General features: G+C 38.4%; 1 protein-coding gene across 6 annotated transcripts in view; it reads right to left on the bottom strand.

Annotated features, from left to right (window-relative positions):
- Positions 1-10,466, bottom strand: part of Ralgapa1 (Ral GTPase activating protein catalytic subunit alpha 1) — a 241,944-nt gene extending 231,478 nt beyond the window's left edge. For 3 of the 6 annotated variants that reach the window (XM_074068142.1, XM_074068145.1, XM_074068143.1), the window contains exon 1: positions 9,946-10,466. In XM_074068142.1, coding sequence (XP_073924243.1) covers positions 9,946-10,051 — 106 coding nt within the window. In that variant the 5' untranslated portion in view covers positions 10,052-10,466. The remainder of the gene's footprint in view (positions 1-9,945) is intronic. The other 3 variants (XM_074068146.1, XM_074068148.1, XM_074068144.1) reach the window with 2 other exon arrangements.
- Positions 10,467-13,303: the final 2,837 nt, after the last annotated feature.

Genomic DNA, 13,303 nt, shown 5'->3' with positions numbered 1-13,303 from the left:
ATCTTTAAGCCAGGCACTGGTAGCTCACACCTGTAATCCCAGCTACTCGGGAGGCAGAGATCAGGAGATCCCACGGTTCGAAGCTAGCAAATAGTTCACAAGACCCTATCTTAAAAAAACCCATCACAAAAAAGGGATGGTGGAGTGGCTCAAGGCTCAAGGTATAGGCCCTGAGTTCAAACCCCAGTATTGAAAAAAAAAAACTTTAAAAGATAATCGCTAAAATAAAATAAAATAAAACACTATAAGTTTACAGCAAATATAAGTAAAAGGTATGACAATAAAAGCTTAGGGGATAAATGGAAGTATACTCTTGCAAAGTTCTTTTAATAAATGAGAATTGGTATATTATCACATACAGTACAGACTTGGTAGATTAAAGAAATATACTATGAATCACAAATCAATCAGTAAAACAATAAAACAAAAGATTAGAGCTAGTAAGCCAACAAAGGAGATAAAAAAAAAATCATAAACTTCACTCAACTAGTCCAAAAGAGGAAGCAGAGGGAATTAAGAACAGACAAGCACCAGGCACTGGTGGCTCATGCCTATAAATTCTAGCTACTAAAGAGGTAGAGAGGAGATCAGAGTTCCAAGTCAGCCTAGGCAAATAGTTCTCTGGACCCTATTTCGAAAATAACCAACACAAAAATGGGATGGTTGGAGTGGCTCATGGGGTAGACAGAGCATCTACCTAGCAAGTGTGAAGACCTGAGTTAGCCCAACAAAAAAAAAAAAAAAAAAGAGAGAGAGAGAGAGAAAAGAAAGAAATAGGTCAGAGCTGGTGACTTGGCTCAAGTGTACAGCACCTGCCTAGCAAGCACAAAGCCCTAAACTCAAGCCCCAATACTGCCAAAAAAAAAAGTAAAAAGGAACAGATAGGTAAATAGAAAACAAATAGCAAGATGACAGACTCAAACCTAACTATATCAACAGCCATATTAAATGTAATCATCCAAACATCTCAAAAGGCACAGATTACTAGATTAGATTTAAAAAAAAAAAAAAGTAAGACTCCCCATCATGCTGGCAACAAGGAACTCCCTTTAAATATAAAGACACAGAATGGGCATGGTGGCTTAGGCCACCTAGCTACTTGGGAGGCAGAGGTTGGAAGGACTGAAGCTCTAGGCAAGCCCAGGCAAATAGTTCAAGAGACCCCATCCCCCCTAAAAAAATAACCAGAGCAAAAGGGACTAGAGATGTGGTTCAAGTAGTAGAATACCTGTTTTCCAAGTTCAAGCTCTGAGTTCAAACCCCAGTTCCATCAAAAAAAAAAAAAAAAAGTTCACTATAGCCCATCTCAACCAATGGCTGGGTGTGGTGTTACACACCTGCCATCCCAGTTAAGTGGGGAAGCACAAATAGGAAGGTAACAGTCCAGGCTGGCTCAGCATAAAGCCAAACCCTATCTCAATAATAACCAATGCTTAACTAAATTTGTACTGATGTAAATAAATAAATAACCAATGCAAAAAAGGCTGGTGGCATGGCTGAAGTGGTACAGTGCCTACCTAGCAAATGTGAAACCCTGAGTTCAACTCCCATTACTAGCCCCCATAATATATAAACATAAATATAAATGTGTGTGTATATGTGCATATACATACATATATACACAAATAGATTCAAAGATAAGAAATATATATATATCCTGGAAGTGACTATATTAATATCAAAGTAGATTCCATGGCAAACACTATTAACAAAGATACAGAAGTCATTTCATAATGATAAAGGAAGTCAATTTATCAAAAAGAAGTAACAAGTCAGGCGTATAGCACATACCTGTTCCCCTAGCTCCTTGGGAGGCTGAGGCAGAAGACCTGCTTCAACCCAGGAGTTTGAGACCAGCAGAGAAACACAGAAAAACTCTGTCTCTAAAAGAAAAAGGGATTCACAAATCTAAATGTTTAAGCACCTAAAGACAGAACTTCAAAATACATGAAGTAAATACTGAGAGAATTGCAAAAGGAAGCTGAACATGGAGATGAGCACCTAAGGCAGGAGGATCACTTGAGTTTTAGAAGTTCAAGCTCAGCCTGAACAACAGAAATCCTTTCCCCCATCTTTAAAAGAAAAAAAGGAAACAAGAACAAAAATGAACTGCAAAAAGAATTAGACAAATCCACAAGTACAGTCACACTTTAACACCCTTCTTTTAATAATCGACAAAATAAGTATACAGAAATTCAGTAAGGACATAGATTTAACAACACTATCAATTTGTCCTAATATAGATTTTTACAACTTTTAACCTACTAACAGAAAATATATCCCTTTGAAGGGCATATGGAGCACTTTAAAACATATGTCAATGACTTTTAAATACAAATCATTCCATTTATGGAATTAAGTTAGAAATGAGTAACAGAGGTATCTGGAAAATCCATGGATATGTGAAGCCAAAGAACACACTTGTAAATAACCCATAGATCAATGGAGAAATCAAAAGGGAAGTTAGAAAGTATTTTGGAACTAGAACTGGGGATATGACTCAGTGGTAGAGCACTAGCCTAGCAGTAGAAGGCCCTAGCTTCAACCTTTAGCATGACAAAAAAGAACAAAAAAAAATGAGAAAGTATTTTGAAATTGACACCAAAAATACAAGACATACTAGTTTGTAGGATGCTATTTAGGGGAAAATCTAGATCACCAAAAGACTACTATTTTAGAAAGAAAAAAGTCTCAAATTAATTATCTTAGTTCGCACTTACATAAACTAACAAACTAAGCAGAAGAATGAAAGATCAAATCAGAAACCAATGAAATAAAAAACAGAATGAACAAAAATCAACAAAACCAATATATGATTCTTTTAGAAGACCAATAGCAATAAGCCTCTACTCAGTCTGACCAGAAAAGAAAGATAAACTGCTAATACCAAGAACAGGAAGAGTGATCTTAGCATGGATTCTATGGATATTAAAAGATTAATGAGAGGCTGAGGTTACAGTTCAGGAGTAGAGTGTTTGCCTGGCATATATAAAACCCTGGGTTCAGTCCCCAGCACCCAAAAAGAAAAGAGACTAATAAGGAAATATTACATAACTTTATATCTATAAATTTGACAGCTCAGATGAAATGGAAGAATTCCTTTTCACTCAAGAAGTGAAATAGTCATTCAAGAAGAAACAGATAACATGAATGGTTTTCTATCTATTAAACAAATTGACACTATAGTTTAAAACCTTCCTTCAAAGAAAACTCCTGATCCAGATGGTTTTACTGACGAATTTTGCCAAACATTTAAGGAAGGCCTAATAATTCTACACAAACATTTACAGAAAATTGAAAAGTTTAGTAATACTTTCCTAATTAATACTTACTATGAGGCAAGCATTAACTAGTATCAAAATCAAAAACACTGTAAGAAAAGCAAGCTACAGACTAATATCCCTCATGAACATAAACACAAAAATTATAAATAAAATTTGAGCAATTCAAATCTAGTATTACATAAAAAGAACGTCATGATCAACATGACATTTCATCCCAAGAAATGCAGAGCTGATTTGACATTTAAAAATCAGCTGTGGGATGGGATGGAGGCATGGCTCAAGTGGTAAAGCACCTGCCTAGCAAATACAGTACTGCCATCAATTAATTAATTAATTTGTATTTCTATTAGAAAAATCAACTCTAGGGCATGGTTGAAGTGGTAGAGTGCCTACTTAGCAAGCAAGAGGCACTGAGTTCTTTTTTTTGTTAAAAAAAATCTATATTTGCAGACAACATAATTCTCTGTGTTTTGTAGATCCAATGGGATCTACAAAAAACTAATAGATTTAAGTGAATTTAGCAAGATTGCAGAATATAAACTAAACATAAAAAATTTTCCATATATTAGCTACCATCAGAAATAAGTACAAGGGGTGGCAGAGTAGCTCAAGTAGTAAAGCACCAGCCTGGAAATAAATATGAAGATTCCATTTTATAAGAACATCAAAAGTAGAAAATGTTTAGGGGTAAGTCTGACAAAAAATAAGTGGGACTTGCACACTGAAAAAGTACAAAATAAGCTTGGTGCCAGTGGCTCACGACTATAATCCTAGCTACTTCGGAGGCCAGCCCAGGCACAGTTCACAAGACCCCCCAACTCCAAAATAACCACAGCAAAATGGACTGAAGGTATGGTTCAAGCAGTGGAGTATACGTTTTGCAAGTGTGAAGCCTTGAGTTCAAACTCCAGCCCCACCAAAAAAAAGGAAAGAAGGAAGGAAGGAAGGAAGGAAGGAAGACTATAAAACACTGCTGAGAGAAATTAAATAACTCCTAAATAAATGGTGGAGAGACATAATTTGTTATTGAGTCAGGGCATTCAATATTGTTAGGAGTGTTTCCCAGACTCAACACAATCCTAGTCAAAATTCCAGCAGGCTTTTGTTTAGAATTGACAAGCTAATCTGTATCTCTCACTCTTTTTTTTTTTTTTTTTAAAGACAGGGTCTTGCTATGTTGTTGAACGCTTGGGCTCATGTGATCCTTCTGCTTCAGCCTCCAAAGTAGCTGGGATTAGCTAAGACTAAAGGCATGTACCACTGCACCACACCTCACTTTGACAAGCTAATCTTAAAACTGACATGGAAAAGTAAAGAATCTAGCATTATGAAATAAATAAATAAACTTTGAAAATGATGACCAAAGTTGGAGGGACAACCTTACGTGATTTCAAGATTTATTTTAAAGTTAAAATAATCAAGGGCTGGTAGAGTGGCTCAAGTAGTAGAGCATCTGTCCAGCAAGCATGAGGCTCTGGGTTCAACCTTCAGTACTACAAAAATAATAATAATAATAATAATAAAATTAAATAAAATAAAAGTTACAATAATCAACATATTGTGGTAATAGAATAAACACAAACAGAGCACTGGAACAATTCAGTAAAGGACAATCTCTTTCAACAAATGGTGCTGGAACAACTGGATAACTAAATGCAAAAAATAAAGTTCAATCCACTATGTACCACACAAGAAAAATCACTGTAATCTTGGGTTAGGCAAAGATTCTATTTAACAGGGTGAGAAAACAGAAACCATAAGACAAAAGGTTGATATAAAGACTTAAATAAAAATTAAACATTTCTGGGCTTGAGGTATGGCTCAAGCAGTAGAATGCCTACCTAGCAAGCTCAAAGCCAAGTGCAAATCCCAGTACCACCAAATTTAATTAATTGATTAATTTCTACTTCTTCATTGAAAAGTATGAAGCCAAAATAAAACTTTTTTTTTTGTGGTACTAGGGTTTGAACTGAGGGCCTACACCTTGAGCCACTTCACTAGCCCTTTTTGGAGATGAATTTTTTTTTCCAGACAGGGTCTCACAAACTATTTGTGTGGGGCTGGCTTTGAGCCACAACCCTCCTGATCTCTGCCTCCTGAGTAGCTAGCATTACAGATGTGCATCATTCACACCTGGTCAAACCTTTCTTCTTTATAAGACAAAAAAAAAATGTTAAGAGAATGAAAAGACACCCAAATCTTGACAATTCATGCATTTGATTTAAAAATATTTGTAATCAAGGATTGGGGATGTACAGCTCTTGACTACTGAAAAAAAAAAAAGCAATGAACTACTGATATGCCACGCCACATCACACTACAGATTAGATTCAAAACAAGGAATAAGGTTGGGCTGGTGGAGTGAATCAAGCAGTAAGAGCACTTGCCTAGTAAGCATGAAGCCCTGAGTTCAAACCCCAGTGCCGCCAAAACAAAAACAAAAAAAGGAGGCTGAAAGAACCCAAACCAAAAAAATACTGTGATGTATAATTCCATTTATATACTATATAATTTCATTTACATAAAACTCTAAAAAATGCAAACTAATCTAGAATGAGAGCAGATGGGCAGTTGCTCAGGGAAGAGGGAAAGCATAAGCAGAGGTAAGGGGCATGGAAAAACTTTGGGAGGTTATAGATATATTCATTATCTTACTTACCTGGCTATATTTTTCTTCCCTTTTCTGTTTTGCAAGGAATGGAACTCAGGTCCTTGTACATGCTAGGTACATGCTGTACCACTGAGCTACATGACCAGCCCCTGCCTATATTTATCTTTATTGTCTGAATAAATTTAATCTTGATTGTTAAGATGGTTTCATATGAAAATCATCCTATATACTTTGAATATGTGCTATTTTATTGTATGCCAATTATACCTCAATATAGCTGTTAGAAAGAAGGATCTAACAATAATCAGTCTATTTTTAGCTACATAAACACTTATCTTTAAATCAGGAGGACTAAGGGCTAGGGATATGGTTCAAGTGCTAGAGCACTGACCTAGCATTGGAGAGGCCCAGCACCAAAGTAAGTGGGGGGAATGACTGAACTGTTGGCTTGCCACTTTCAAGTAGAAGCAAACTACCGTGTATTCAATCTGCACTATATGGGAAGCATTATGTTAGTCATTTTACATGTGCTAATTGACAATCATTATTTAGAGGCTGCTAGTTGTAAAATGGAAGGGGGAGAGTTAAAAGGATACCACAAAGCTTTAGAAACCAGACAAGTCTTTTTTTTTTTCATTTTAATCCTTTTAGTTCCTACAAATCAAATATATAATATCAATAAACAGTAAATTTTCATCTAAGTCTGTCAGTCAAGTTCTATAAATTTAACTGGAATTGTCCTATAGTGGGTGCACATGTCAGGAAAAGGTTTATAATGGATATTTAAATTATGATATGTTCTCATATATTTGGATGTACTAAATTTTCCTACAAACACCCTATGTGAATAGCAGTTTTAATTGCTCCATATGGTTCAGACAGACCAGACAAAAATCAAAATCCTGTGTAATTGTCAATGCCCAATTACTAAACAGTTTCATTATTTTGTTTACCTTATTTAAAACCCCACTACTTCCAAAAGGATTTTTCTTGGGTTTTTTGTTGTTGTTGTTGTTAATGAGATTTGAACTCTGAGCCTTGCAATTGCTAGGCAAGCGCTCTATTACTAAAGCCATGCCCCTAGCCCTTCCAAGAAGGATTTAAAGCAGCTCTTCCACCTGCAAAGTCAGATACCTGATTGGCAGACCTCTAAGACACTGTTCAGCTTTTATCATTTACTTTCTCACTCATTTTCTCAGAAATTACATTACCCTTATTTCATATAAAATAATAACTTAAAAGAGTATTTTCATTCAATTTAATTAACATTAAATCAAGTGCTAGAACTAAGGATAGTTCAAGGATAGAAAGCTTACTGATATGTGGAAGACCCTGGGTTCGATCTCTAGCACTGAAAAAGGAGTAAAGCATTTGGAGGCTCATCTTTATTGTTTTTGTTTTTATTTTGTATTTTGTGTGTTTTTTTTGGTGGACTAGAGTTTGAATTCAGGGCTTTGTGCCTGCAAAACAGGTGCTCTACCACTTAAAGTCCATTTTGCTCTGATTATTTTGGAGATGGGAGTCTCAAGAACTATTTGCTTGGGCTGGACTTGAACCATGATCTTCTCTATCTCAGCCTCTCTGATACCTAGGGTTATAGACGTGAGCCACTGGCACCAGGTCGGAGGCTCATCTTTTACTCTGTGTCTGACAAGGCCTCAGAACCTCAGCATTTGACACTTAAGGCTAGAATATTCTTGTGAGGGATTATCCTGTACATTGTAAGATATTTAGCAGCATCTAGCATACTAGATGTGAGTAGCACCTCCCCCCTGTTGTGAAAAAAATGTCTCCAAAGCTGGTAGAAAGCTTGCATAGCAAGTATGAGACTCTGGATTCAATCACCAGTAACACACAAAAAAAGTGTTTTCAGACTTCGTCAATTGTCTCCTGTTGAGCAAAATGTCCACAGTTGAGAACTACTGTTCTAAACTACTGGAGTGTAGTGTCTATATGGACCTCCTCTACTCAGGGCAGGGAGTGTGAAAGGAGAATTGTTCACCATTTGAAAGTTCTTAAAGATACACAGAAACATACAATATTCATTCTCCCTCTTTTGTCTCTCCAGTATATAGATTGCAAATTCACAAATTTCTGAACAGTAAAAGGTTTCATTTTTCTTTTTAAAATTATTTTCAAATGAAGGAATCTAGGTCCTACAAAATATCTGACATGTATGATGTCTTAATACAGTCCATGTCTTCCAGACAGAAAAAACTCTATACCAAAACAGTATACATAAACCATTCCTTAGTCAACTATGGCAGTTAATTTCAGAAATCTCAATGATCTATTGGAACTCAACTTCATAGCTCTGTATTTCCGCACCCTACAGCTTGTCCCAAAAAAGTGTCAAGTTCCAGTAAGTGTCCAACTTCAAACTGCCATTATCTGTGACACACCTTCTACATTCACACACTGACTCTACATCCCACTCTCGGCAAATCTTTTCTTCAGTGGCTTAACTTTCAAGTAGAAATAAAACAAGATCACAGCATCTACCATATTTAAGATTTGTATTTTCTTGAAAACTGGGCTTCTTTTTGTTTTGGTAAGCTGGTTTTAATTGCTTTTTTATTATATCACAGGAATAAATATGAGTTACTTGAGATAAAGATTAGCTGTCTAAATGGAGGAAGAGTAAAAAAATAAACTGCAGGCACAAAACCTGGGCTCCGGTTGTGACTCAGCTTCCAGGTATCTGCACGACCACTTAACGTCCCCAAACTTCAGCTTTCTCATTTGTAAAAAATCGGCGATAATGTCTATACTTCTGGAGTTATTGCAACGATTCTGATAATTTGCTGGGCACCGGTGGCTCACACCTGTAATCCGAGCTACTCAGGTGGCAGAGATCAGGAGGATCCCGGTTCCAAGCCAGCCAGGGCAAATAGTTCATGAAACCGTATCTCGAAAAACCCTTCACAAAAATGGGGTTGGTAGAGTGGCTCAAGGTGAAAGCCCTGAGTTTAAGCCCCATTTCCACAAAAAAACAAAACAAAACAAAACAAAAACCTGATAATTTATGTGAAAACACTTTGCAAAAAACAATAACGCATCATACAAATGTTAGGAACTATTGGTGGTTCCTCATGGTATGAGTAACAATACAATAGAGACACAGAGAAACGTGACCCTGAACTAAAGGACTTCTATCACTAAAAGTAAAAGTTGCTTTCCGAAACCAACTCATTAGAAAGACAGGTTAAGATAGCTAACTATGAATTTAGCCATCTGGGCTCTAAACTCAGCTACATCATTAACTATATATCAACACAGCAAAAGAACTCTACTTTTCACCTCAAATTTCTTCATCAAACAAACAAACAAACAAAAATCCAAGTACTAAAGCAAAGGTTCCAGAAATATTACTTCAGCCCTTACCAGCCTACTAGACGACCAAGTATCCAAAAGAGCCTTTTCACCTTATATCCAAAACTCAGAGCACTGTTTGGTCTGGGGAAGCAGACAGTAAGAAAATTTTAATGTAGCAACAAGAGAATTCTATACTATTCTCGGGAAGCAAAGGAAAGGATAGGCTACGTTGCTTTCCCTAATTACAGCTTCTCCTCGAAATGACAGTAATGAAGAATCAGGTGCATTAACAGAAGGGTGGGGTTCTTTTTGCGGGAACCACCCACTTCTCAGAGAGGTGTACCTAATTCCTCCTGCCAAGAAACTTGAAAGACTACGGATTATACTGTCTGAGAGAGGAATTTGCTTTTCCTTCCACTTGGGCGGGGATGGCAGCAGTCACTTGGCCAGCACATCCTCTATAAACACCATCACCCGCCACACCAAGTCTCCCTAAAGTCTCAAAGATCTAAGTTTTAGCGTAATTGTAAACGTAAAGCCCGAGTTCAGACCATCAACTCGAATTCAGCCGTCCTGGTATGAGTTTTGCCCACTGCCAGGCTGGCCCTGCCCGAGTGGCCCGGCCTCCCGCGCCCCTGCAGAAGCGACGCTCTGCCCTGCCCTGCCCCGCGCCTCCCCTCCGCCCGCCGGCTCCGCGCCACATTCCCCGGGGGCCGCTGCCGCGGCGCTCCTCACCGATGACGATGCGCAGGTGCTTGAGGCGGGTCAGCGCGTCCTTCTTGGTGTCCAGCACCTTCTGGGTGGACTTCTTCACGTCCCCATGAGGCTTCTTGGAGAACATCCTGCCGCCGCCGGCCCGGTTCAGACGGCCGAAAGTGGAGGGATGGGCGGGGAAGAGGTTAGCCCAAGCGGCTCATTCACTCCGCAGCCTTGCGGGCCCGGGCACAGCCGACTCCTCCCCGCTGCAGGCCAGGGCCGCCACCTCCACCCGCCTCGCGCCGCGGTTCTACGGAACCTCGCTCCGGTTCCAATATGGCGGATCCCGTCTCCGGGCTCTGCACCGAGCGAGGGAGCCGCGGGGAGGCCGCCGCCACCACAGGCCGGGGCACGGACTCAGAGCCGCGGAGGAGGAGCGCTCGGCACAACCCACAACTTCGCTCTCCCTCAGGCCCCCTTAAGGTGACAGCTTCCTTAGCAGCTTAGACCCTGCAGAGGCCGCAACGGAGGCGAGTGTGGTGATGGGCTTTCACGACTCTGCCGTCGGTGGAGAACGGTCGCCATGGCAACTGCCTTCTGACGTCAAGTCTCTTGACGTCATGCCAGCCTGAGCTTATCGCTGGCGCTTCCTCTTGGTTTTCCAGGTAAGCAACCAAAGGAGAAACCTAAAGAAGTCAAGGAAAGTATTTGCGGCGGTGCTCCCGTGTAAACAGTGGTTCGTAGTCACACTCCTAGCGTCGAATGGATTTTGTTAAAAAGACCCTAGATGTCCACTGTTAATAGTAGGTCATAGCAACTTAAGAAGGTTGCCCTAAAACATCAAAGCAGATGTGCGACACATGCTTCTTGACAGTTCTAAAAGCCGTAGATGTAACATCACTTTATCGCCTAATTTGGACTTTGTTTAGAGGGTTTTTCTGTGTTTTGCAAAGCGATGATTAGCAATGTTCAATAATTTAGAGCTATGTAGGGTTGTAGGACATCCTTTTGGTTAAAATTACCTTGCACATGTCGGGGAATATGGCGACCCCTAGGTTTGATCCCCCCAAAATAAAAATAAATAAATAAAATTATCTTGCACATGGCTGGGGGTGTAGCAAGGCCCTGAGTTTGATCCGCAGCACCAAAGATAAATAAGCTATCTTGCAAAAATAAATGAGCCCTACCAGAAACATATTGTAACAGAGAAAAATTAAGCAATCTGAATAACTTCACAGGTAAACTTTCTTAGTATGTGAAGAGCTCACAAGAGAAAATTGCTACCGTCCAAATAGAAAAATCATTAAAGAAAGTGGAAAATAATCATAGATTTACTTACCTCCTGCTCCTTAGTAAGTCTTCTGCCCACTGCCCGTCCTTGGTTCCCAGGCAACTCCTGATGTGTTTTCTGCCACTGACTACATTGTCTACAGGTCTTTGTTTTTGCTTTTCCTTTCGAGTTTTACATAATGTAAAACATAAGAATACTCTTTTTGTCTGGCTTCCTTCACTCGACATAACATTTTTTAGGAGTAATATGTTTTATCAGTCAAATTAGCAATGTTAGTTTTACAAGTGTGGTAGCAGACACTCCCATAGCCTGCTGGAAAGAAGCGTTAATTACTGGAAGCTTTTGGGAAAATGAAATTTGGTATTACGTAAGGAGACTTTAAAATGTTTATTTTTGATACAAAAGTTCCACTTTTAGTGCTTTTATTTTAAAGAAAGTCGGAAATGGGAAAATATTCATGTACAAATATTAAAGCATGATTTATGACATTGAAAGATTCGAAATATAAATGTCTATCAGAAAGGAGATGACTGATCAATGGGTAGAATGTTACACAGCCATGAAAAAAGATTACCTTGAAGCCTTTTGTTTGGGAAATGAGGGGACAGTCTCTCCATGTAGCCTAGGCTAGCCTTGAATTCACAATCCTCCTGCCTCAGCCTCCCAAGTGCTGAGATTACAGGTGTATACCACCATACCCAGCTATGAAGACATGGAAAATACTTGACAATATTAGATTTTAAAAGTGGATACAAAGGTGAGGCCCTAGGTTTGATCCCTGACACTGCAAAAAAAAGTTGATGTATGTATGTATGTTATCAAGCTGTGAAAGAAATTGTATGTATAAATAGAAAAAAAGATGGAAAAATGCTCCAATGGTGTGGTTATACCTACAGAGTGAAACTACTGGTGATTTTTATTTTCTTTTTAATATTTTCTTTTGTTTCCACTTTTTCAGCAAAAAGCATATGTTGCTTTTACAAAAGTTTTTAGATGAAATTAAGAAAAGCTAATGTACCAATTTTAAACTCAAAAAATAAATTAAGATATATGTGTAAGTGGAAATTCCTTGAAAATGAGGGGTATTTAAAGGATTATCTTTATGTTCTGCTACAACACAGAATATTGATTTAAAAATTATTAGATATTAGATTTTTCATTGTTAAGCCAGGTGTTGTGGCCTACACCTGTAATCCCAGCATTCAGAGGCAGAGGTTGGAAGATTGTGAGTTTGAGGCCAGCCTGAGCTACACATGAGACACTGCAAAAAAATCATAGATTTTTAATTGTTAGATATTAGATATTTTTAACTCTTAAATATTTTAGAGTCTTGTGTCCTTGTCTCTAACCCAAGTTTCCTTTTTTGTTTTTGTTTTTATTATTTTTATTTTTAGTGGTAATGGGGTTTGAACTCAGGGCTTCACACTTACTAGGCAGGTGCTCTACCATTGGAGCCATACCTCTAGTCCCCAAGTTTCTTTTCTGAGATAATAATTGGATCTCACCATTTGGGGGTTCTACAAGCTACTCAAACTCAATATGTACAAAACTAAACTTGTCATATTTAAAACTTTTTAAAGAAAATCTGGTGTACCAATTTTAAACTCAAAAAAATTGATGTGTATGTCTAAGAATAGAAACTCCTTGAAAACAAGGGGCAGTGGTGATTTTTTTTTATCTCCCCACTCCCAAAGCTGATCTTCCTCCTTCATCAGATATCTTAGTAGTTCACTTTTACAACAGATTTTCAGTCCACAAGCCAGAACCATGTAAAGGCTTCTTCTCCCCTCACGTCCAATCGTATTTCTTTATTTGGTCATCTCTTCTCCATTGTCATGTCCTTTGTTCAAGTCACGGTCTCCATTTCTAGCCCTGTGTTTAATCCTTAGCATCTCAATGCCAAAAAAATTGTGGTTAAGTCAATTCATTCTTTTTTGGTATAGTTTTGTGGTTTATATGTTTGTTTTTGGGTATGTCTTAAAGTCAGGGAACAAGCAGCATTTCTGATCAAAGAACTCTCTTGAGTTTTTTCATGAGCTCTGTTCTACCGACCTAACTGGGGTGACTGGAGATGCAGAAAGGTCAAACGATAGAAGACAGACATGC

The sequence above is a fragment of the Castor canadensis genome, chromosome 3 (assembly GCF_047511655.1).
Source record: "Castor canadensis chromosome 3, mCasCan1.hap1v2, whole genome shotgun sequence".
Lineage (NCBI taxonomy): Eukaryota > Metazoa > Chordata > Mammalia > Rodentia > Castoridae > Castor > Castor canadensis.
The sequence above is the reverse complement of the archived record's forward strand: the minus strand, read 5'-3'. Positions and strand labels throughout refer to the sequence as shown.